The sequence below is a fragment of the Chelonus insularis genome, unplaced genomic scaffold (genome assembly GCF_013357705.1).
Source record: "Chelonus insularis isolate UGA/USDA-ARS -01 unplaced genomic scaffold, ASM1335770v1 contig_347_pilon, whole genome shotgun sequence".
Taxonomy (NCBI): Eukaryota; Metazoa; Arthropoda; class Insecta; order Hymenoptera; family Braconidae; genus Chelonus; species Chelonus insularis.
This window is the reverse complement of record NW_023276511.1, coordinates 144,052-171,970: the sequence shown is the minus strand read 5'-3', so window position 1 is coordinate 171,970 and position 27,919 is coordinate 144,052. Positions and strand designations below refer to the sequence as shown.

The window sequence follows — 27,919 nt, the reverse complement described above, 5'->3', positions numbered from 1 at the left end:
TTTCTGACTTCACGTGGCCCTCCCCTAACACTAGGCCTCATCCTGCACTCCATCCCTCTGGAACTGCTGAGCCAGCGAAAGCCCCGCGGGGTGGAACGCACGGATTCGTAGCCGGTGCTAGAATACCCTAAGGCTTTATCGTGATCGTTTGAATTACGACGCCGTTAAAATCTCGTCATTGAACGTTTTGCTGAACAATAGATATTTTTTTGTCACTCTAATGACGATCCTTTATTGACATACTCCTTTTTTTTAAATATCGATAAGACGACAATCGTAAAGTATAAATAATGTTATTCAATGCTATACACTACATATAATGCAAAAAATTGAATCTTTATTCGAGCTATTAAAAGTTTTTCAGTGATAGTCAATTTGTGGAACAAAGTAGCTACAGTAACATCCACCCTCAATCGATTATTACATTATTACATTATAAAAAAATGATAAGGAAGTATTTTTATCTATTGTCATATTGATGAAAAGTGGAATTTATTGAACAAATAAATTGTCTTTAAAATGAAACATTATATCTTTCAAGCTCATAAGGCGATAGAAGTAAATCTTTAAAGGAAACTGTTTAATTACATCAATCAAATTTCCTTAAGTGAAGAAAACTTGTAAAATATTAAACAGTAAAACTTTTTTCGTTTTTTAATATGTTTAAAAATAAAAAACATATTAAACTCGGAAGAACTTAAAGAAGTGTTTATAAAGAAATGTGCAAGTGATAAATAATAAAATTCAATTATTTTCATTAATATTATCCAACTATAGTTTTGACTGATATCAACAGCTGAGATTTTTTAAAAGAAAATACAATCAACAATACTTAAAAATAATTGGTCTTATTGAAAAATATAAACAAAGTTATTTACCCAAAAAGAACCATTTTAAACTCGAAAAACTTTCTATTTCAGCTCACTTGAACAATGAAATAAAAAAGTTCAGCTACTCTACTAGACAATATAATGACTGATAAGAATTTTCATTTGAATCATTTGAATATCGATAGGTCGGATAAGACGTTCAATTTGGCAGACTACAGAATAGTAATTTCTAGAATGATGTAAAATTGATATTTGTCTTGGCTCGTCTCCAATATTGAAGCGAAAAAAGAGGATGAAAAAGTGCTGAGTGAAGCTGCAATTATATTCCTTACGCGGATACTTTTTTAACGAAATTTCTATTTAGTATCCTTTCTTTTCAACTATCTTTCTTCACTGATTTGTGAAGAATACTTAAATTAAAAAATATAAGTTAATGATATAAATTTAAATTTCCTTTAATAATAAAGCCCTTTCGTTCTAAATCTTAATGTTTGCAGGTATACAATCATATGAGTTATACACCATCAATGTTTACAATCACTTTCCTCAATAAAAATTGAGGGTGAGACTGCATAATCGCACGAATCGACCCTTGAAAATGCCATAAAATCGGAAGCGATCAGATCTGATCCCCACTAAAGTCATTTCGTTACTTCAGGATCGTAGAAAAAGGCAACATATTTTATACATAAATATTCATAGTAATTATGAAAAAAATATAATAAAATTTTATCCTCGTTATAAGAGACAAATTCTTTGTTTTCAACTAATTACCAATTGTGATCAAAGTGCACTTGAAGTTATTTTCTAAATGCAAGATTATTCTTTATGCAGAAATTACCACCCTGAGCATAAAATCTCTACGGCCCTGGCATGTTCAAGAGCTCCCTCAAGCGTACCACCGGCTCGCAGTCTTGTATCAGCTCTCGTGGTGAAAGTATCGCTATTCATTCGTCGTATCAAATACTAGTTATTTTATCTACAAGATTTAAGAATTAATTTTTATATAATCAGTTTGCATTTTAAACTCTATTTATTCCAATTTATTTTGGGTGCAATATTTAGATTAAATTGAAGTGATTTGTTGCGAATTTCAGATGGAGAATGGCGTTCGGTGGCAAAGAAGGTATGCATAATAAATCTTTATTCTTAATAATTCAATTTTCTTTCAGTATACAAATAAACATTGTTTGCAAATACAGTCTCATTAAAATTTATCAGAATATGTGAAATAATTTTTATAAAAATACCAAAATTACTCTCTCAAACTGAATCAGTAAATTTTTCGTGACTATTCAATGATTTTCAGTGCTAATCCAATCATTAAGTGAATCAGTAATTGGATTGGCACTGACAACTAGAAAATAGTGCTTAAATATTTTAATTAATCAACAACGATTTTGTTGTGATTACATTGAAAAATTAAACTGATAGCAAAAATAGTAGAGGGCTAGTCGATAAAATTCAATTGCAACAAATGAAAAAAAAAAAGTTATATATTGAAAACCATAAAAATTTATTTAAGAATTAGGGTAAAGCAAAATCTAAAGCGTTATATCGTAATAGTTGGGGGGATGATTTTCTCCATACCATAATTTTGAAAAAAAAATAATCAAATTATTACACACATAAACTTTTTGTGCCTAACCTTTAAATTGATAGTACGTTTTTTCATCTAGTCTGAATTTTTAAGTGAATGCAACGATTTCTCGAAGCTTTCAAGAATATTATAGAAGTTGAAAGAATTACGATTTACAATGAGTACTTTTGTGGTGGAAATTATTGCTGTGCATTGTCCCATGAATGAGAAAAATACGTCCTTAAAATCTTACTCTATCCTGAAGAGCGACTGCGTCTCCTTCGATCTTTTGAGTGCTTTTGTATAAGGAATAAAAATAATAAAAAGAGAAAATTCCCAGTGGACAGAAAGGCTAAAGGGTTAATAAAAACTCTGTAAAACGAGCTGTCTGACAATTTTTGTTCATATAGTGTCTTATGGGATTTATCATTCATTCACAAATCTTAAATAATAAATTTTTCTGCAGTTGAAATACGTTCCTAAAATTTTTTTCTCTCGAATTTTATCATTTCAAACACAATAGAAAAACTTATTATGAGAAGAACTTTGTTTTAAAGTTATTTTTCAATTTTAATTAAAACAAAATCTTTTCCAATATAACAAAATGTCTTTCAATGAATAATGAATTTTAACAGTAACTGAATATTTTTCTTTTTATTCTCTGAAAATCTTTTAATTTAAGTGAAAGCTTTTTATAGGCATCATAAATTAATTTGCTTTCTTATAAAAAAGTAGAAATTTACAATTAAAAGTAGATAAATATGTGAAAATGATTGTTACATCTTACTATGATATTTTGTTATAAAAGCTTTTATTTAATGTCAATATGAATACAACCAATAACCCACAAAGGGTCTCACAAATGATAAATCACGTATAAAAGCCAACAATTAACACTAAAACTTACTTCATTAACTGTTATATAAAAATATATAAAACATTCATCTCAAATGATTGAGCATAGTAATTATTTTGATGACAGACAGTAGGAAACATTTGACACCTATAAACGTGTTGAGCTTATATTCCTACCACTTAAATACTTATATGTGCGTGCATGGGGAATTCTCATGTAAGGGTGGATTCATGAGTAAAGAAGATCCGTAGGGGGTAGATCGAGAGCACTTTGGTTCACCCCACAATCATTTACGCGACTTGCATCGTGAAAAAGTCAAAAAGATATATATCCCTCTGAAGTACTAGGAGAAGAAAGAATACAAAGAGATAAGTTGCTTTATCTTTTGGTCAACTATTGTCAAGTGCAGTAACCTTATCCAGGATGACTTAAATAAATTTGGGTATTGGTCGTATCAATTACTGAATTAAAACACTAGGAGATCAATTTGCGTGTAACAGAGAGACGGGTAAACATGAGACTCGAAGTAATTATCTGCATAAAGGAGGTTTGATGCATCAGAGAAGGGTAAATGAATTTTCAAAAGAATAAAGACTGATTGATGTGAAAAAGTAAAAATGGTACTAGAGTTGTAGAGCTGGCAGAGGGAATGCAGATATAAAGATCAGACATAAGTGTGCAAGTGACTGAAAGCTTATTTTTAATCATTAAAAGCTTGAAAGGAATTTTTAATTTACGTATTTATATGAGATAAATAGTACTCTAATTATTACACAGCAGGTAGTACTTATCGGAATTTTTGCTTTTTATAAAATTTCACTTTTGTCTAATTACAATCTATTACTAAATTTCTTTATTTTCATTATCTTTCATTTAAATTGTGTAATTTTTCCAACGTTAGTTATTACTCTACTCATTTCCTTTCATATTTACACAAAAATTAAGATAATTAAATTGTACAAAATATTATTTTGTACTTGTCAAAAAGAAAGAAAAGATGAAAAAAAAATCAAACATTAATTAAAACTGTCAATGATTTTTTATAGGATTTTACAGACACAAAAAAATTTTTTAATTAATAAATTTATAGCAATCAAGTTCATATTTAGAAATGAAATGAAAAAATTCTAATAATAAAATCTATGCAGAAAAAATAATCAGAGATTTATTACTTGACTAATCAAGTAAACTTATTCTAGAAAACGTTGCTAGAATTCTAGTAAAATTGTATTGGTAGTAAACAATATCAGATAACCAAGCTGCAATAATTTTATATACATAAATATTTTAATCATTTTCAGTCGTTTCGGATAGCCAAGCGGGCTAAAGTGTCAGTTTAGCTAGTTGCGTGCGTTGAGCGGTCGTAGGTTCCAATCTTCCCAATAGAAGTATTCTTTACTTGGTCACACAATCAGCATTTTTCATCATCTTAAACCTGTGTATATGTAAAATTAATGTTTAACATTTATAAATATTGTTGAATAATTTGATTAAATTAGCTACTATATTTGTAAAGTAAGTTTGTAAGAGTCAAGTAAATTTTACTAGAAATTATTGTAAACCTCGAGTATCTATTGATGAGACATTTCTAGTAAATTTTGCTTGACTCAACGATCATCCATATAAGTGAAGGAGTTTCTAGTAAAGTTTTCTAAAATTCTAGCAATATTTCCATGACTGTTTTCTCCGTGTATTATCGATATTTTAATCAAATATAAAAACGGTACACAAATATATCAATGAAATTAAATTAGAAAACAGCGTGAATACTTGGCTTTTGTATGCAATACAAAATTTACTGAGTCAACCCTCTAATTTTTGCCAATTTCATCAACCGAAAAGGCTGGGCCAACCTAAAAGGAAAAAATACCTACACCCTATTCATCACCAATGCAATGCCATTTTCCGTTAATCTCTTCCCCTTGTAGTTGGAAAGAAAGGGTCGAAGTCAGGGTGCAGCTAGTCGAGGGTTCTTCAAGAGGAATTCATCCCCAAACGCACTCTCAGACTCTTCGACACGCAATTCGCTTAACGGCAGTAAAGATGCGCATGATTCGCGTGCACTTGGGACTTTGAGGTTGGCAAAATTGTGAGGGTGCTTTCTAGTATAGTTTGCAGACGCATAGAGCCGAGGGTTGGCAATTCTCAGCAGGCTTTAAACTTGTAGATTTAAGCAGAGAGGTGTAGTGTTGAGATGACGTTTCTGAAATATGTATTCCTTCATCGACGTATACAAGGGTGTCTACTACTCTCTCTTACTTTCTACTGCTGAGCTGTCGAGAAATCTATCCCTTCTGTCTTTTCTACAATCATCTTTATCCCTGAGGCAATTTTCATGTTAGTAGAATAATCTTTACTTTTTATTTTATGATGAGATACTTGGACATTTTTGATTGCATAAAGGAAAGTCTAATAGTTGTGTTTTCTTTTGACATAACTGAAGACATTCATTTTGTTCTGAATTTTCTAAATATTTATCTCTCAAATAAATTTTATTTTTCAAAAAGTTCTCTTTATGAAAGCAATCCGACTGTTTTATTGAACTTTACACACTTAAATCTGCATTAAAAGTGACTACAATGTTAATCAAATGGGTGACGTCATATTTAACACACTTATTCGCATTAAAATAATGCATTTTGGAAAACATATTTACAGTGTTATGTTAATAATATTAACTTTTATTTTTTTAGAAATAACAAAACTAATAAATTTACCTGAATGTTTTGAAAATATAATTTAAATAAAGATTACACATAAAACGTTAGTCTCAGATTAATTCCTTAAGATTTTCCCCCAAAAGCTCTATTATCATATACTAATAGAGATTAGCTTCACTTATTCCATTCCCTCACATTTTCTTTGAATAAAAGCGACCCTAAACATCATTGGAATAGCTATTCAACTCTCATCACTTGATTCATTTACTTTACTTTCATAAAATTTCATGAACTATATAAATATTTACAAAATATTCAAATTTCAACAAATTTTTCATCGATTAAAAACAAAATATTCATATCTGAAAAAGAAATTTCGAACAGGTTCTAAAAAGTATAATTATCATTATTAATGTTTGTCTAAGTAATTATAGAATACAGGAAAACACAAAAGTAGAAAATTATCTTAAACAAATCTGTTTTTTCAAAAGATTTTTATATCAACATAGCGAGTATAAAATATATAAATAAAAGATTTAAAATAAGCTTTTTACAATATTCACGATGATATCTGATTACACAACTCTTAATTACGCAATTCATTACCATACTTAACTGTACGTAATGGTTTTAAATTGATATATAATTATGGTAATGATTCCAACACTTGGATGACGTTAATATTGGAAACATAATAATTAAATTAATTTGACAACTGATATAAAACTTTTAGTAATAGATACAAATTGTCCAAGGTAAAAAAGTCAATTCTCTTAAAACAGGTTATTCAAGTTTAATATTCATTTGTTTATTTTTAGCACTTTATATTAATCAATTTTATTGGAATAATTTATTTGATAATATATGTTGTCATAAAGAGTTTTCAAGTATACTTTTATATTATTTGTTGCTACTCACAGGTTGCGTGTAAATGAACGAGGTCGATTGACATCAAAAAATGCTAAAAGGTCAAGTTATACAATAATAATCAGGAATTCTCTTGAGTTTACGTATCAAGTACGTACATTAACCTGCCATACTGACTATTTACAACTTATTACAGAGCCATTCATTTTGTTGATAACATTTTAAGCGTACTGTTTAAATATTTTACGCATAAATATTTATAACTGAAAAATTCAAGTCAAACAGATAAAGTCGATGAAACTTACTTAACAATTGTTTATGATGTAACTAAAGCACTATCTTAAATTCGGTAATAATTTGTGTCATACTTTCTACAGAAAAAACAGACTGGTCACTTGTGAGTGCCAGCTGAAAGCAAAAAAAAATTTTCTCTAGAAAATTCATATAAAAAAGATGTAGAAATGAAAAGAATGACTTTGCAATGTATGTAAGTCTATTGAAATGCATAAAACGTTAAAAATTTCCTTAATAAATGCATACTTTTATTTTTCATGACAGAAAATGTGTTTAGGCAGGAGAAAATCGAAAAATCATAGAAATACGTCTTTGCTCGTAAAAATATCTCGATAGTCGACGTTGGCAAATAGCCAAAAGTCATGAAAGGAGAAATTGTCGTGGTATGCCGTTAAATTTATAAAGGGAAAAGAGATCCCATACATAAAAATGTAGTCGTGATTCGAGATTAAATGGAAAAAGCAGGATCTTACAAGGATTTTGTCGATTCTGAAAATTCTAAAATTCCATTTAATCTCGGAAGAAATCCCACGATCTCCAGCATGCATCAGAGATTCTAGAAATGAAAAACATTTAAACAGCTTTCGGACCCCAGGTAAAAAGCTTGCGGGTTTCACTAACAGTCTATCTATTTCAATTGATTAAATTGGGTAGATAAACCTAAAGTAGAATTTTTTTTCATCAACTATAGCTAAAAGATAAATTAATAAAAAAAGATCTTTGAAGTAATGAAAAAATATATAAATATATCAATATTTTTTAACCTAACTCAATACTGCTTCACATTGATTGAGGAATTGAAACAGATATTTGTAAATGAAAGACATTTAGGTCAGACACTTGTCTAGGTTCAAGTTGCTCAATTTAACTTGCTTTTGCTGTTTCCACAGTTTGTATGACAATCGTTGTTACATTCTAACACAATCATAGTGCATAAATCAAATCTGATAAGAAGTTTGTTACACACATAGGTCTTTTCTACTCTGCAACAAGTGAGTCTGAAGATTTCTGTTACAATTAAACATTGATTTGTTTAAAATGTAATTTGACTAAGGTAAAACACTGAATTTTTTATGATAATTTTGATAAATTTCAATAGTGAATTCTATTGAAATCTCTAAATTACTTGTCTTATTTTCTTTGAGAACTTCAATTTTTATTAGTTTTATTTTCTCAAGTAATAAAAAGTTTTTTAATATAGAGAAATCTATCTGGTGGTGTAACATAATTGATAGTTACCTTTTTATTAGGTTAATAGAGAAGATTTATGAAACAAGCATTTGTTTTATAAAAATAAATACTATCTTTGTCAAGTGATAAATATTTTTTCTGTAGTTATTGTAAGCTTTACCAAAAACTCAGGAAAAGAATAAAAGGAGAATAGCGATAAATCAACCTTTATATACTGAATTCTATGGTATCATTCGCGTGAATGAGTTTTTGATAAACGTAACTTTCTAATGATATGAACAACTCACGATAACATCAGTAGAAAAAAATTCTATCTATGGCTCTATACTTATTCAAATTTTAAAGAAAATACTCAATAAACTTTTTTATTGTAAAAGTACCATTTTTTATGAATTGATCTAAAGTAGTTACATTTGATTGATTAAGAAAAAAATTAATTTATGGAAATAATACATCTTTTGCTTTTAAATTATTTTTTTATTGACATAAGTTACAATAGTCCATGTCACATTTATTTACGTCTCTCATTAATGCATCATAATTTGACTGAGTTGTTAAAAACTCCATCATAAAGTTCATTTTCGCACTGATCCCCATGTAAAAAAAAAATTTTTCTTCGAAATTCCAAAAGAGTTCCGTTCCTAAAATGTTCCGCTGGTGAGATGCAGGGGAATCCTTTTGGAATTCCGTAGGAACACCAGAAGAATTTTATAAGAATTCCAAAAAATTAAAAAAAAAATTTTTTTTTTGTCATTCAAACATTTCAAAATTAATTTAATGTAATTGAATCACTAAGAAAAATGTTTAACGAAGAAGAATATATTTAATTTTATTCATAATGTACAATTTACTGTTATTATGATATATCATCTTACATTGTTGAAAATTTCATTTTTTACAACCTAGATTTTAAAATGAACACTATGGTCGAATTTTTATACAAATCTTCATATTAAATTATTGAAAATTATAAAATGTGAAGAAGTTTACATTAATCCCATTGTCTCACAGCTTTTTTGATTTATTCTCATAATTATCAATAAAACTATCTTCTCTACCTATAACACTAGTACGCCACTCATTTTAACTTTACGGATGCGAATGAATATTTATCTGAGCACAACGAATTTCAATTGAACGTAATTTTCATTCATTTTTAAAATATTACCTTTACATCTAATAACTATTTCTTCTACTAAATGACAGTTTATGGCTTCGTACATATTGAGTGTGTATTGTTTACTTGGATACCAGTTTATTGAAATTAAAGGGACAACATCAAGATCTTTTTAAACTGTCATTTCGTAGTAGAAAACGTTATTAAGTGTAAAGGTGATATTGTAAAAAATGAATGAAAATTATGTTTAATCAAGAATTGTTCTGTCTCAAAGAAGTTTTTATCCGCATCATTCAAGATAAAAGTAAATCAGTGTTATTGGTGGATAAAGCAAGAAAATATTTTTATAATCAGACCATTAAATTAATACATGAATAGTTCTATAAGATCATAGAATTTATTATATCTTTCTTACAATTTTCAACCATTTAATATTATTATTAGTATAAACTTATTCATAGTGTCATATGTGTCAATTTAGTAATTCAGGTTGTAAAAATAAAATTATTACAAGTATTGTTAGAATAAATTTATATGAATTATTAATAGAGTTGAATATATTCATTTCTCTTGGTGATTCAATTACATTAAATTAATTTTGAAATGTTTGAATGACAAAAAAAAAATTTTTTCTAATTTTTTTGGAATTCTTATAAAATTCTTCTGGTGTTTCTTAACAAAAACTTCTCTTACTTCCAGATAGATAAATAAAAAGATAATGAAACATAATTTTAAAAAAAAAATAATTCAAAAGTTTTTTTTGAAAACGTAAAACAAATATTTTATTATCAGAAATATTAAATTTCCTACTAATCAATTGTATTTATTATACAATACATCAAACTATTGAGTATATAAATTAAATGGATGCAGTCGAAGAAATAAAAGATTGGTAAAAAGTGTACTAACGAATAGCTAAAGGATGAAAGTCCCTGAAAGAGTTTCCATCGAGTGGACTTTCTCGCTTGGCTGGCTGAAAGAATAACGTGTGTAACCACTCGGCAGTTCATTTGGATAAAAAAGTCGAGATCAGTGAAAAAAATTTGCTAGACTGCGATGACAATAGATGCATTGTATACTCGGTAATTTATTCATTGAGTCTCAGTATATGATTAGAATTTTCTGCATTTCCATTTGTATAAAAAAGGTAATGGAAAAAAGCAAGAAAGATAACAAATTTATTTGGAAAGTAATAGTTGAAAGCTGCCAAGGAAAGGGGAAACGGTAGATAGAAATGTATGAAAAATAGAAATATCGAGGCTTACAAAGCGTCAGCAAAATTGTATTCATGCTATGCATATTTTTGGAAATACTTATTCCAATATGCTATATAAAAACACAATACAAGAAAAAACAGTTTAAAAAGACCAAATGAAGAAAATTTGTAAAAATTCAATTGATTGCAACGTTTGAATTGGTCAACCCATAGAACATTTCGATGTCCTCTGAGTGTTTGAATAGAGTCTGGGTTTTCGTAGATGCCCATCTTTTTTTACATTCCCTTACTTTTATCATTTCTTTCACATTTTTACATTTTTTATTTTACTTTTTATTTTTGCATCAATGACTCACCGTCATCTAATTTAATCTTGAGAAGCAGAAAAATAAAAAATCAAAAGAAAGATTTTAAGTACAACTTCCGACCCTGCGTCTCGAGTAGATAAAAAAAATCTGGAGAGAATAATAAAAAAAAAATATATAATTAAATTATTATTTTACTTTTCACTTTCAATACAAATATTAAAATGAATGATTCTGGTATTAATATTGATTTTTATTCATTAAATAATTATTATTTCTTTTTTCTAATTGTTTTATCTATTATATGATTATGATATAGAGAGCATTAAACAATAATTGAATCAATAAAACAATTGAAAGTACTACATAATTACAAAATCAATATTCCAACAATTCTTAAGTAATTTTCTTAAGAATGGGCTCTCTATAAATATATTTATTACGTAAGTCGTTAAGAAAATAACAGTTAAACTGTACTGGAAAACAATCATTTAAAACTCAATGGCAAGCTGTAAAGTAAGATTAAAATCATTTTCATGCTGGATAATTGTAGTTTGCATGAGCTTGCAATTCATCTACGCAATCTTCGATCGTTCTAGTTATTCCGAATAAAATGTTGAACCTTTAAGAGTAAAATAAATAAATATAAAAGTAACCAAGGTATAAAAATTAAAAACATAAATTTAGACGTAGAATAATATGTTTAATGTAATTTCAAAGCATCATCAGTCATATGAGATTGGTGGTTTAGTCAAAGTGATGGTCAGAGTGATCCTTTAATCAACAGCAATTCAGGAGTGTTAGTAGTAGTAACACTAGTAGTAACAGTAGTGGTGGAAATAGTTCGTGAGCTCTCATTTACAGTTTGTCTAGTCTCTTGATTCAATTCTAAACCAACAACTTTATTGAAGCTAAACTAACCGCATCTACGTCAAAGGATTTCTCTGACAAGCTCTGTTCTGTTAACTTATTAAACAATTTAAGAATATTTCAGAGGTTTCCCTTAGAGTTTTTCAGCTGTAAGAAGATACTGATCTCATATTACTAAAGTAAATTTGAAAGTTTCATTATTTCTTTTGTAAAATGAATATTGGTCTGAAGACTTATGATATAAAATAAACGGGAGAAAGTAGGCTCAGTACGATCTGCATTAATTTGAAACAAAGTTTTTGATGGCGTTGATTTTCACTGGGAATTATGCATTCGACCCTTCCTAGATGAAGGGTAGAAAGCCACCCCATGATAAAGCTCGAGAGTCAGCCAGAACAGGGCTATGTGTATTCGTATCCAATGCGCATTCGCGTATACACACGTAACGAGGTCCATCCTTAGCGTCAGTGATCGTTCTCAAGAGGACGGGTCGTCTCTTGAATAAAAATTTATCTTCTTCTTCTTCTATCTCTATAGTATTTCTAGTGAGGTAGTTTCGCATGGGCAACTTGCCAACGAGTACATAGGCTTTAGTACCGTCTTTTCTCTTTGCCAGCTTGCCCGAAAGCAGGTTCATCTAGGAATAACGAGATGCAATTATTAAATCGGAATATTAATTGAAATGCACAAAGAAAAAAGGTGTAAATAAAGATCTTGTAGGAAAATGATTTGTATCTTTGATCGATTTATACGACCTGTAGATCTGGGAATTTACTCCTGGGAGAGAGTAAGAGCTCACCCGTTGCTATGACGACCACCATCGCAACCCCCGGTACTCGCAGCGGTGCTCAAACAAACTTTCTACTCCTTTTGCAATTCGTAACCTTCACCCCCGTACATGTATTCAAAAATTCATGCTTAATTTATATTGTTTTCACATTTCAAAAGAAATAAAAAAAAATTTTTCTTCTTCTTCTATTAAATAACTCACTATTTATTTTTAAATAGATCATTCTATTAGCTAATTCATAACATCAATACTTTTCGTTAAATAACATCTTGAATAATTAATACTCACTTTTAAATATGAAAATAATGTATTAAAGAGGAATTGATAAAATAATGAATTCAAAGTTGAAAAATGTTAAATAATCTAAATAGTCTATTTAAATAAAACAAATATCTTAATCGGTCTCTAGAGACATAGCTTTTGTTGTAACTCGTTAGCTTCAGTAGTTGCAGCCATCGATACTCGGGAGTCCCAGTTTTCTTTTACTGTTAATGCAGAGGCTCAATGTAGCCTTTGTGACATTGAAAAAGCTCCTTCTCTCCTTATTCCTCCGCGTTTGGCCAAGTCCATAATTGGAAGAAGTAATGAACTCTTTTCTTCTTTTTCTTTATCCAGTTCTTGCTCTTAAGACAATAGAGTGTTAATCAACATCTAAATCGGAAAGTAGGCGATACTTCAATGGCTCTTATATACTACTATTACTCGAGAGAAATAAATATTTGTAAAAGTTTTATTTCAAAAAGTTATCATTTTTTATTGTCGTAACTTATTTGGGTTTATCAGAAGTGTATTCCAATGAGAGTAATTAAGAATTTTCCACCTACTTAAGAATTTATTTATTACTTATATAAATTTATTCAAAGTTACCACTTCACTTTCATGAAGGATTCCCTAAAATGCTTGAGAAGGATAAGTACTGTTGAAGAAAATCATAGAGTATACCCTCAGGTCAAATTCATTCTACCCTCCGCCTTCTTTTCTCTTTCATTTGTTTGTGTTTTCGAGTTTTAGCGTAAAATATAATCATCTTTAGCATCTACTGTGTATAAGTAATAGCTGTCCAACTCTTCAGGATTATTCAAAGCTACTCTAGATGATAAACAACTATGAATAAAACTCCCTTATTTAATTACAATCCACCTAAATATCAAAGAAATAAATTCTTTGTCATTTTCTCATTATTTTTTATACACACTTGTTGAAATAGTTTGTACACAGTTTTTTTTGTAATGTAGTTTGATACAAAAAATTTTTCTTATAAATCTTTTCTTTTTATTTATTTTTAAATTATTTATTCTGCCATTATTCATTTTACTACATATAAAAAAATTTTAGATCACGATGGTTATTTAATAACACTAATTTTATCGTGTTTTCAACAAACTTTCAAAAGACCTTGTAAAAATATAAAGCTATTTTCTATTTAACAATTAAAATGTGTATGTTTTTAGTATTCACTCTATTTTTAGATGTAAATTTCATGTTTTGAACTTGTTGAAAGTTGTGAAATGTCACAGAGAAAATATTTATTTTATTCATTTCAACAGCATAAAAAGTTTCTTCTGTATAATTATCAGCAAAATTTTTTTATCCATGCTGCTTTTTTACCAAATAAATATAACATAAAATTCTTTTTGTTAAAATCTTGTTCTATTCTTCATTATAATCCGAAGCAATTTATCATACAGGCTCTAAAAATCACACAATAATTCACTGCAAGCTTCAGTGGAGAGAAATGTAAATGACCAAACAATTTGCATAATTGTTAGAAGCATTATGCATGAGAATAAAATAATCCTTAAAACTTAGCACATTTAAAAATATATTCCAAGTATTTTGTTTTTGTTGTAGTGTATTCACTAGTATCAACAAATTGCAACAAAATGTATCTGATTAAATTTACACCTATCTATGGGACGAAAACAAAACTCAATCTGTATCTTTTTTTAAACACAATATTTTGACGTTTCATCGATTTTTACATCGTCAGGTTTCTCTGAGGATATGACACTTTAAGTAATACTGTCGATAGCAGATATCGGAGAGATTATCATTTTATTAAGTGCCATCGGATACCAATATTGTCAATGATATTTCAATTTAAAAATAATGCTTAATATTATTCGTTATTTATTATCTTCTTTAGAATTCTAATCATGCATACCACTTTTAACCTGAGTCAATGTTTTTTTAAAGAAACATTTATTTCTGATTTGTCTTTTATTTGTTATTCTTATTTTTAATCTTTTATTTACCGTTCCACAACTTGGCATTTAAGGCTTTTTGTGAACAATAGATAGATGGCGATTTAGCATTTGTGTTTTTATTTCGCCATTTTTAAATTAAAATGTGCAGCTTAAAAAGAGCTTCTCTCATTATTCAAGCTATTCCGTATTTGTTTTTACTCTATTAGTATAAATATTGATTTAATTATTTGTTAATTTCTCTCTATTTTCATGGCTCATACTTTTCTATGTTGTTCGGGTTATTTTAATCTCTAAATTTTCACTAATTCAATTAGATAAAAGGTATTATATATTAAAAAGCTTTCAATTTTATTATTAAGAGCTTTTTATAATAGCCTCAGCAATAAAAAATAAATAAAACTCGACATTTTTAATATTTTGCCATTTTTTCATAGCAATAATATTTTTAAAATTCAGTGGTGGATTTTATAATAAAATTTTCATTTATTAGTTTTTTAATTATTTTCTCTATTTTATATGTTATAATGAAAGAAGACTAAAAATAAATTTAGCTCTAGTTGAATGTTTAAAAATAGAAAATAATACAGTAAAAATTTTGGAGTAGTCATAACACAACAGTTAAACTTAAGACCATCTTCACCAGTCACTCTCTTACCATTCAAAAACAGAATATCTTGAAGAGAAGCCATGGTAATAGAACACCTGGCACATCTCCAGGCGTTAAACAGGATATTCTTTCTTATCTCTTAAAACTTATGTGCCAAAAACTCAAATAATCTTCTCTATGATATTCTTACTGAATTGTCAAGATAAATAAAATTTTCTTTACAACTTATCGTTACACTTATATGTCCAGTTTAAATAATATTTTGCTAATATAGTTAAAAAGTTTAAAATTTAGGTCAGTATGTTGTTAAAACATGAGGTTATAACTGTCTTTATTAAAGGTTACAAAGTCTGAACCAGAAACAAGACCTAAGTGTTATTCGTATCCCCTGAGTTTATGCCCCAGAGGGTTATTCGGTTATTGTGTATGTATTTTGCCAACAGGGATGCTCCTTTTTTTAACCTTTCTCTCATCTCTTCTTTTTCGTCCCCTATTTATTCAAACTATTCTTTTGAAATCATTCAAAAAAGCCACGAATTTTCTCACTTTAATTAAACACCCTACTGATTGTGAGTTATCACTTTTTTTCTTTCAATTTAATTTATTAAAATTCATTTATTGCAGTGCTTTTGACTTTTTTAACTTACTATTTATTAAAGGAATTTAATAGAAATAGAGTAAAGAAAAATAGAAATTTTTTTTCTTTACTCATTAGAAAAATCACATTTTTCTTCACGATAATTTTAGTCATTTGATGTTTTTTATGCCATTAGCATTTTATTTAACATCCATAATTAAGAAATTTTTCATTTTTAAATGTCAATTTAATACTGTATTTATTACTGAATTTAAATATTTGAAGATTTACTTCATTTAATAACCACAATTCTTGATATAAATGATATTCTCGTTCCCGTTTTTAGTATTAAATTTATTATATAGTTATTTTTCTTGAGAGATTTAAATACTTTGTCTTTTTTTTTTCCTTTTCTGTTCCTTCTTTTCTCTTAAGTCAGGTATTTTCAGATTGAATGAGTCACCAGTAGTACTAACTTTGGACTAGATTTTTTCTCGATCCGTTCAGTATTTCTGTCTTTCTTCCAGCTCATCCCATCGTCTTTTTTTTGTATATAATTACAGAGAGGATGTAGTATCTTGTAGTATACCTTTCTCTAGAGACTCATTTTGTCGAGTCGTCCAATAAGGTAAACGTGATTACTCCTTCTGTTAACAGCTCACTGAATCTCTAACTAACCCCCTTATTGTTTAACTATTCTCTGAAACATTGATAACCTTACATTTTTTGATTTCCAATTAATTTTTAAATAAAAATTCTGAGTTAATAAACTTGTGTCATTTAAGATTAAGATCTACAACTGCATTTTTGCCTCTATTCACTACAAGCTAACACATTCATTTCCTAAGGCAGGAAGAAGGTTGAATGTAAACGTTCACCATCCCCAGATCGCTATTGCCTACCACCATCATTTCCTTCCAATTTTAATCCACTACACGCGGGAGCAAGGGAAATTCTCGCAAGAGACTTGATGAACAAACAAAAAAGATACCTAGATATTAATTTATTAAGCGTTTTAATATGAAATGAAATTAATGTTTACATACACATCTACTAAATTATTTTTTATACTGAATTTATGATTCAATTATTACATAAATAAAGATAAAATAAAAAAAAGGAAGAAACACCATCGTAATAAGATTAGATCTAAAAAAGTTATTAAGTAGTTTAACTGTTGAAGTTATTAATTTAATTTCTAGAGAACAATTTTTAAAACTACTATTCTTATCTTATCAATAATTACTTTTTCATCTCCATAAATTACTTTTAATTTCTTTTATGCAAAAATCTTTACTTTTATTTTTTATTGTCACAGGGTCAATCAATCAGTAATTAAATCAAGATTTGATGAACTTTTTTATGATACACAGCTGTAAAAAAAAATTTATTCAATTTGTTTCTGTCATTCTACTCGTCAATACTTAATATCAGCTATTACTATGCCAACTTTAAATTACAAATTTCCTCCCTCGGACCAAGTTCTTTATTTTCTGCGGTTGTACTCCCTCTTGATGCTCGTCATATTCGCATACATGCACGAGCGCTTCAACTGGCACTCATTCATCGAATGGACGTCACGCCCGTTTGATTACCCATTTGGGAATTGAATTCGTATATCCGGCCAAACGTGATATTCCGAGCAAAAGCTTCGAGAATTCAGTAAAATATGTACTGACTTTTTGTTCATTTGTCTTTGTATTTTTTATTTATTTCAATTTAATGAAAAGAATAAAATAGTTATACTCGGTATATCCTTTTGATGTGTTTCTAATTAAGTTAATAACCGTTCAAATAAAGAGAAAGTTTAATTAACGATATTTGTTAACGTATAGAATCAATTATTTGATTATATCATATATTTACTAACTATTTATTAATAAACTGCATATTAATTTGTTTATTCAAAAATGCATTAGTGCCAATGTTATTTATGAGTTTACAAAGTATTTATTTATCAATTTTCTGATTTTTAAAGAACATTCTATTGATTATAAAGATATTGTTATTACGTTTATAATCTTTTTGACAATCATAGAGTACTATTGAAATTTAAATAATATATTTGAACAATTCTATTCACCGTTAGTGTTATCAATTAAGACTAATACTCCTGTCAGTTCAATTAGAATGTAACTTCGGCAATTATTGTACTGTTTATGGCGGAAACGTCTCTATTGTAAGACGTTTATCAGATGGCGTCAGACAGTAACAAGATTTTGAGCCTCTCAAAATGCAGGACTTCATCATCTGTTACATCATGTATATACATGATGTCTCTTTGCATAGGCGTCAGAAAGGGTGGAGAGTATATATTTCCCTAGAGGGTTGTGGTCACACTAACCCTTCACTATGTACAATGCAACCAGGAGTTTGGTGAGTGCGTATGGTAGCATTGAACAGCCTGCGTTATCTATAAATACGATGGACAAACGGATGCGATGAATACTGGTGAGGTGAAGCCAAAAGCAGTGTATAATGCCAGTAAAGTTAATAGAATACAAGCAAGTTAACTAGATTCAAATTATGACTAGATCGGCTGGAAAATAAATTTTATGCAACAATGTATCCTGTTGAAAGATTAACTGAAATTGTTAAACCATTAATGTTTTTATTCCGGTTGTATTTCGAAATTATTTTAATATATTCTCCCTTGACGTGGTAGTTAAAAAATGAAGAATAAATGAAAGAATTTTTGGGATGCGTGCCAAAACTCCATATCGTTTTGAGCACAGTTTGGATCCATTAGAAGTGTAGACCGTGACAAGAGAAAAGGGTAAAAAATAGTCACGAACAACGGAAATGAAGCACTAGTAATTTTTTATAAAGTTGATCAATATAAACCACAAGCAGATTATTATTAAGTATTTTCCCATTTATTTAAATAAAATACAACTTTTGACAGTATAACGTGTCACATTAAACTATGTTTTGCTTATTTGGGTCAAAGAAAAATCTATTATTTCGCTATTAATTTTTTAGATAATTTTTTTTTAGTTTGATTTTCGTACAATCGAAAAGTCCAATAATAAATGTCAAGAATGTCAGAGAAGTTACTGCTGTCTTTTTGTTCTTTACATCAAAACTTTTTAAAACTTCCCAATATAAGAAGAGTCAATTTTTTAGACATGACTGTAAACTGTAAAGTTTTTTTATTATTATTGAAAAATTCCCAGCATTCTTTGAGAAAAAAATCTGTACAAAAAGTTTGAATGATTTTTGATTTTCATAAAGTTTTCAGACCTTACAATTTTACTTCTAAGGTAATTTTGGTTTCGCGATTTTACATTTATTGGTCTAATGATGCTCCTTAATTGTTTGTTGCAGATTATCAAATGGTTATAAGATGTGGGTACTGGATGGAAAAAGACAAAAATTTTCGAAAACGAATACCAAGAAATGAAAATAGAAAATAAAACAAAATCTATAATTATCAATTTAAAAGACTTATTAAGATTGTGGACGGAGGAATAAATAGCAAAGTTTAATACCCTGAAGATAAAACTTAGAAGATCCACAAAAGCTCAGAAGACAGGGCGAGGTTGATAATAATTCTGTTGCGGGCGTAATCATGTTCGGCACGAAGTTGCGCACGTGGATGGAGGCGCATATCGTGCGACCGAAAAAAAAGAAGGATAGAAAGAAAGGAGAAAAAGGCTTTGACTCAAACTGCAATTCTCCGGGTAGCCAAAGTAACAATCGATCGCCAGGACTTCATCAGGTATATATTTTTTTTATTTTTATATTTTTGTTTTCATCTTCATTAAAATAAAAAAAATTAATACTATCATATATCCCCCTAGGGGAAGGATATATTGTTTTCAGATATTTAGAGCCTCTGCAGGGGTCTCTTTAATATTCAACACTTGTTCTCACCCTTAATGAAAGTCTCATTTGCCAGAGTAGCTGATATTTATGATATTTAATCCTTTTTCTCGTTCCCCATGTCTTGATGGGATCGATAAAAATTATTGTGTTCATCTTTTCTCATTTTTGTTTATTAACGGAGAAGTTCAAAGGTAACTGAACAAAAAAACTTCCTGAAAGCATAGTTTTATTTTAATTGGATAAAAATAGTGCAATAATTGAGAACAATAAGAAACTTTTATTTAAATGTTGTTAAAAGTTTAATTAGTTTAAAAAGTAAAAATCGTTCGTTAATTACTAAAGTTTAGTTTTATTTTTAGAATTGTTGAGAAAAGAAAATTTTTTTGTAACATCTGTTCTCTATTGACGGGTGTATTCATCTCTTAAAAATTGTCCAACTGAAAATGAAGTAGAAACGTTGAGATCTAGATCAGACACTAGACTATCACAAAATGTATACACTGGTTGAAATAAACTTGAAGGATTTTTTAATTTGAAGTTACCTTTTATATGGAATTCAAAGCTGTCTATTTTCTACAAGCTACCCAATTATAGAGTTCATTTCTCTTTCCATTTACAGTCTCTTTGAACTGATTATAAGAGATACTTGTTATCCATGACGACTTACATAAAATTCTCTCATTATTTATTCAATCGATTGTTATTTTGTTTTACTTATTTATTATTTATTAAATTGTAAAAACAATTTTTTTATCTTTCTTTAGATAAAATTTATTGCTCACTTTTAAAACTTATAAATAGTTATTTTTCTAATAACATTAATAGATTGCTTAAAAAAATAAGATAATTTAGTTTAAAACTAAAAAATTATGTCAATAATTTGCAGGTTCATCCATTGAATTCTCCAGTAAAAAACGTAGACAACATTATTTTAAGTAACGGATCGACGACCTACGTGGGTGGTACTACAAATTCTTCCTCAGAGACTTCGGGTGGAACAGGAAGTGTTAACCTTTCATCACCGGAAAGCGCTTATAGTACAGGATATTCAACGGACGGTACCTCGCCAGGGGCGAGCTTTCCACCAGAGTATTACATAAATATCAGGACGGGGACACATTATTTTCAAAGTAATAAAGGGGGTAGGACCAAGAGACCCAACGAAAGTGGGGTGTTCAACGTCCCGGGAAATGAAAAGCAGCTTGACGAATGCATTGAGATCAAGACTAACAGCAATATTAATATGACACGAGAAAATAAGCTTATCCGAGAAGTTAAATCAAATACTCCCTTTAAGGTGATTATATCATACTTAAATATAATATAATTTATTCAACATAAATTAAGGTAAATAGATCAGTAGACAAACATCTTAATTGCGTTTCTACCAACTTATTTAACCCATTTACTAAATACTCTGCATATTTAACTAATAATTATTTTATCTATTAATAATGTTAATAATATTTATAAAATGAAATACTTGTTCATTTTAGATGGTTAATTTTCAATAATCATACCTTAAAAAATTGAAATAAAAAATAATATTTAATAATGAAACCTTTGAAACAGTTTGACACTGAAGATTGCTAAAAAATGAAAGCAGAATAATATTTTTGAAGTAATAGAGACATAGTAGAGAGACATGAGAATAAATATAAAAGCTTTGATGAGACTAGATCCCCCAATGAACTAGCCGACGGCCGTGTCTTTGAACCCGACGAGGGACACTAGCTAATCTTAGGTCACGAACTCTCAGAGCTACGTTCAATGATGGCTATGCTTACAAAGCGATCATTATAAACACAGCCTGTTGATAAAATCAAACAATACCAAAATTTTGACCTCGTTTCAATAATTAAAATTTGTGATAATTAATTTTTAAGTATTCGTTACTTTTTTTTCTTCCAGCCTAAGTACATCATTAAAAACTACTGTGTCACACTTTTCTAGTATACTTGACATAAATAAATGAATAATTATTTTTATTTTTTTGTTTCCAAAATGTTTTTTAAATTTGATTAATCATTTTATTTACACTCTCTTCAAATATTTAACAACTATTGTTTCAAATATTTTTAACTGATGTAAACAAATAAAATTTTTATTATATTAATTATTATATAATTAATAGACATATATTATTCGATTTAAAATGCTTAATACGAATAATTGAAAGATTTATGAAATAATTAATTATTAAAATAGCAATCAATTCAATGAAAAAAAAGCAATATATTTTTCAATATATCTAATAACACAAATAATTCAATCAAATTGTCGATTTTACAGAAAACTTAAAAAATTATGGATTGACTTTAGTTTATTTTCGAACAAAATGTTAAAATTTATCTTTAATTATTTAGTAAATTGTTTTATTTATTTGCTATTCTTTATGTATCTATTTTCTGATTGCTCTTCTTAGCTTGATAGATAGCAGTCATTGCTAGATATCGTGTTAAAGACATGTCAGTTCAAATAAATGGTTTTACGTTCGTCATTCAAGCATCCAATAAACGACCAGCGGCTCGTTTAGTATGCAAATCGAATTGCTGGTAAGCTGACATTCTGGAAAAGGGAAATCAACATTCATGCGCGGGATAGTTTCATTTAAAATTGACAGTTTTTCGCAAGGCATTTTGCATTTATGAAATAATCGTAAAATCGAAAAAATATCGAGGTAAAGTTATCTAGAAAATATTCGTAAAATTTTAACATCGGGGATTTTACTGTTTGTTGAGCTGAAATAAATAGATAAAATTTTATTTAACGCGATTGGAGAATTTTTTTGAAAAAAGTTCAAAAGATTTATAGCTATTAGTATGATTTCAGTATTACACTATTTACTATTTAGTGGAAGATTTATTTTGATATTTTCATTAAATATAGCTATTTAATTAAAAAATTTTTTTATAACTTACAAAGCTCCATGTAATATATAAAAACGTTTTAATCTTTCGAGTATTTTTTTCTCTGGAGTAAACAATATTTATTTTGAACAAAAATAATCGTAGTAATAAAAAGTTTTGTTGTTTTTCTAGCAGGGTACCGAAGTAGTAGCAAATCATCGTATACAACAGCAGTGTCAACTAAATTTGCAGACTCATCAACGGGAATCCCCTCAACATAGAAGAACAGACTCATACTCAGCATCGGATGTAACGATGCGAAATAGTTTGCCAGTGCCCTCGTCAATTCCTCCACCTCTGGTGTCTTCACCCTTAGTGCAATCGCCACGACAACGTTCTCGCATACGAACAAACCCATGGCTTTCAGCCAATTCTTCAGGATCCAGCACCACTACGGGTGGTGCCGGTAGTGGAGGTAACGGTGGCTACAAGTCCCATATAACTTTAGACGAGAGTAGTAGCAGTTCCGGTCTTAAACTCACTGAGTCTTCCGGAAGTACTAGCGATGTAAATTTTAATAACCATAGGAACGGCCTTGGTAGAAGGGATTGTCGCCAGGAAAGTCTCAGTGTTGGGCGTAGTCCGTGAGTATATCAAATCATTGAATTTATTCTACTATGCATATGTTTTCAAATAATCTCAATTGATGTTCTTTGTTGAAGGAAAAAAAAAATATAACATTAGAATTTTTATATAAGTTTTTTCATCATCTAATTATAGTTGAAGAAAAAATTGAATTCGTTTTTATGTAGTGAAATGTTTTACAATCGTTGTTAGATGAAATGACTACTTTTAAATTTTCACTATTTAAATGCCTTTTTTCAAATTTAAACTTTTTAATTACATAATCTCTCCAGTGTCTTACAACTTTTTTTCAACATTTCTGTCTCCAAAGACTTTATTTATACAAGTTAGTTTTTACTTCTATCTTATAAAATTAAAATAATTTTTTCAAATTATTATAGAATAAATCAAAATTGGAGAATTTCGCCTGGAATGGAAGCAAAATCAAAATTATCGCATGCCCTCATAAGACGAAGTAGCAGTAGTTCTTCAACGTCATCTTTAACGCATAGCATTCGATCATCTGAAGATGACATTACGCTTAATGAAATGATGGGCAAATTTGATGAGAGTTACGTGTATGAAAAGGAGACTGATATCCTTTCCGACAGTGATCCAACTGATTGTGAGGATTATGTCAATAATTCACCGTCAGATGTAGATACTGGTCAAGATGGTGGTGATGAAAATGATCCATTTGAAAATGATGACTTTGATTACATTGATAACGGGAGCCTCTTAGATTTAGATAATCTTGATGTTCATCTACCCAACACTGGTCATTGTACTTATTTCACTTTTACAAGTGAACTTTCTAGACGTAGTAGCAAAATTAGAGAGTCATTGTTGAGAAAACGGTCTAAGGATGAAATTCACAGGTAATACAGCCTTATTAAATTATTATTATTATTATTATTTATTAGAATTCAAAATAATATATGAATAAATAATCAATAGGAACTCAAGTTCAAGGAGTAATTCAAAACGTCAAAGTCAGCGACACAAAAAATTAGAAGACAAACCCAGTGAGAGACGCAAAAAACGCCAATCTCAACGGAAAAAAGCTATCCTAGACAAGTGCGATGAAGTTACAGCCAATATAAACAGGGTTCTGGTAGAGAGGATGTTGTTAAAAAATTCAGGCTTCAATCAAGGCAGTCGAAGTGTAGGCGGTACACCAATTTGTCTTAGACGTCGTAGGCATCATGATATAAACGAGAATTTGTCACCTTTGAGACAGAATGAAGATTATCAAAGCTTTGTTCAACCCAGTGTTACAGATAATAACGTTGTTAAACGTAGGTCTAATTCAGTGAGCTATGTTAATGGTAATATGTTAAGACAACAGATTTCACGCAACTCTTATATGACAACCTTTGCATCAGAAATAGCTTTGATTGAAGCAGATAAAGAAGCAGACAAAAAATATCGTGAGTTAATTCTTGAAGCTGAAAATATTCTCGTGAATATGAAAAATACTACTACTACTACTACTACTACTACTAATACTACCTCACCTGCTGTTCCATCCCCTCGAAGAATTCACAATGGCCTTGCTAATAAAAGAGTAGAGTTGATAAAAAACACTGAGTTGAATATTGAACTCGCATTGTCGAAAAGTCGAAATTCACAACCGGAATTGCAGAGTGGAAGCATTCGAGATTTAGAACACACTAGTCCAAAAAGACAGTTTAATCAGCCTTGTTCACCGGTTCATCGCTTTATGGAACGTAATTCAGGAAACGCTATCAAAGAAAATTATCACTATCGACCAGAAAAAAGTGCAGACTCGCCGGTGATGACTCGTAGAATGCTTCAAAATTCTCCATGTCGTAATTTAATGCAAAATAGAATGATGATGATTGAACAAGAAGTACGAGATAGATCAAGATCAAGAGGAATAGAAATAAATAATATCAGATCTTTTAGTCAAGATAGTAGGGTAGAGTCTACTTATTCAAGGGAACAACCATACCCTTTAGTTCAAAATTCTACTAGTATAAGTAGAAAAGACCCATTGAGACAGACGAAAGAAGATTTCCCAACTTCTAGTTCCTCCGACTCAGACGATCGATGTGATTCGAAGAAACGCACACCACTCATGACATTTCGGTACGTGTTTTCTTCTTATGCTAAATAATGTTAAATTAATTTAGTAATTGCTCATATAGGTCTGTGGACATGGGACCGATCAAAGAAAGCACTTACTACTGTCCACAAAGTGAGCCAGTGAAAAGAAAAGTGTATGCAGGAAGTGCAACTTATGGTAGAATTCAAAAAACTTTGGGTGAAAGACATGTAGTTTTAAGAAACTCTGATGGTGATACTGCTACAGACGATACAGGTACTAAAAAATTGATCATATTTAAAAGGTTTTGTATAAAAAGATGATTATTAATACAAGTATTTAAATTCTAGATGATTCCAGAAGAACATTACGTGAGAAAATAGTACAGCTTCGTCAAGAAAGAATGATAGCAGATGCAAATCTCAGTGCACAAGACTCTCAACTCTTTCAGCATCATCTAACACAACTCCGGAGGCAGATGTTAATGCATACAATCGAGGGCCTAAAGCGCAGCCTCGAGGATCAATCGGCTACTCTAAAACAGACGTGCCTGCAGGACACGATCCTACACGACGAGTTGCCTTGAATCGATACTTTACTCGAATTTTATCTCTCAAAGAACTGCTTTTTTTACCGAATCTAATCGTCTATAGGTACTCAAGGGTTTTAAAAAAACCTGCAGGGAGACTCATATATTTTTCTGGTTGTCTACAACATGAGGAAGATTAAAGAGAAATCAGATTTCTATGACGTGTTACAGAAATATTTTCAGGGTATTTTTCCTGGTGGTTTGCACTTTTTACAAAAGCGATTAATATTATTGTGATAGTCTGAAGTTTTATATAAGATAGAGCTTTGGGATCGCACTTGAGAATATTTCGGAACTATATATTCTTTTTTCACTGATTTTGTTGATCTATCCAACAGGGTTTTAATTCGGGCCTATCTAAGTGTTCATTTTTTATATATAATCTATGCTGAAAGTTTATTATCAAATTGTAATTCTTATCTATAATGCAAATTGAGATCAGGATTCACTTAAACTGATTTAATCTATTAATTTTCTCTATCAGACATATTTTTGATTAAATTTCTCAGTATCAAAGTATCTTTTTATTTCAAATATAACATTCTATAAAATTCTAATCATTACATTGATAATTATCTATCTTAATTTTAATCAAATAGAAGTTATCATAAAGAGAAAAAATTAACTTTGAAATGACTCAAATCATCACTGAATAAGGGTATATGGCCCAGATAATTATAAATATATTATTTGACACCCTAAGTGATATAACTTTATTAAAACCAAATGGATGTCATACGAAGTTCAACAGCTGGATATATAAAGTTATTATTGACTTATAAGAATGGATGACCGAGATTATTCCTCACAATAGACCATTGAATATAAAATACAAGTATTATTTCTGTTGAATGGTTTTCAATAATTTCTTTCATGTGAAAATGTTCATGGTAAGTTGTCATTTACAATGTTCCTACTTCATGTGTCGATACTTGTCATTAATAAATAATCAACCATGACATTTTTCATGTTTATCGATAGGATATTAATTCTCTCCATCAGTATACCAAAGATAATAAAGTAGAAACTAGAACAAAAACAAAATATCTTTGCTTCATTAGTAAAAAGAAATAAATATTCTGACTCAGTATAGCGTAACTATTCTCTTTTAAAATTTAATTCATTATTCAAAGAATATTCATTAGATTTTAATAAATTATTTTTATTAATCAAGAACTGTAGAATGTAGTTAATTTAAGTCTTACTTTAACATCTTTCAGTGACAGTGATATTTTTGTGAGAATAGACTGATAGATTTACTACGATTAGATTTATTAATTATTAGAATATCATTTCTATGTGATTTAACTTAGGATATTTACGTTACATAAGCAATAGATTAATTGCTTATCAATGCAATATTCATTTAGGAAATAGAATTATTACGTAGTAAACAACTTTAGAAAATTTTAGAATTAGATTAAATACGTACTAGCATATATATTTATATTCAAATAATGTTGTTTAATTATTATCTCATACATTTTTTAAATTCCTACTTATGCTCAAACATATTAATAGAAGAATGATAAATATTATTTCAAGTTTTTTATACTTATTATTCTAAGAACAATAATAATTTAATAAATTGTTTGTCTGCCAACTACAATAATTTCGTTTCAAGAGAAATTATTTTTTCAACTATAAAAAAATAGATAAGCACCAACAATGCATAGCTTAATTTTAATTGAAAGAAAGCTGATTAATTTATTGTAATGGCATACATACATTCCATCATGGTATTTACAGTTTGACACTCAAACATTTCATATATTTATGTAATTCGCAACTATACTACCAATAATTTCGATTTGTGTTTCCCTGCTTGGATTTGTCTCTAGTCATCCGACGGACATTGCAGGGTAGAAAATAAATGGATTAAATAACTTGATGTTAAGTTATTAAGACTATTGTTAAAAATAATTGTCTCTATATTGGGATATTTATCTGAATAATGATTTTTTTTGTATATGATTATGAATAAATTATATTATG

At 29.0% G+C, this 27,919-nt stretch overlaps 1 protein-coding gene across 2 annotated transcripts; it reads left to right on the top strand.

Moving 5' to 3' along the window:
• Positions 1–1,756: 1,756 nt before the first annotated feature.
• LOC118066516 (uncharacterized) lies at positions 1,757–27,290 on the top strand. 2 transcript variants are annotated; one of them, XM_035082602.1, is made up of 8 exons: positions 1,757–1,956; positions 19,294–19,687; positions 20,681–21,091; positions 22,839–23,287; positions 23,669–24,145; positions 24,225–25,379; positions 25,439–25,611; positions 25,686–27,290. In XM_035082602.1, exons 2-8 carry the CDS (start codon positions 19,538–19,540, stop codon positions 25,919–25,921), a joined length of 3,051 nt encoding a protein of 1,016 aa, XP_034938493.1. In that variant the 5' UTR covers positions 1,757–1,956; positions 19,294–19,537; the 3' UTR covers positions 25,922–27,290. The 2 variants fall into 2 exon arrangements, with proteins under 2 accessions (XP_034938493.1, XP_034938492.1); XM_035082601.1 differs by having other exon boundaries at positions 22,836–23,287.
• The last annotated feature ends 629 nt before the right edge of the window (positions 27,291–27,919 follow it).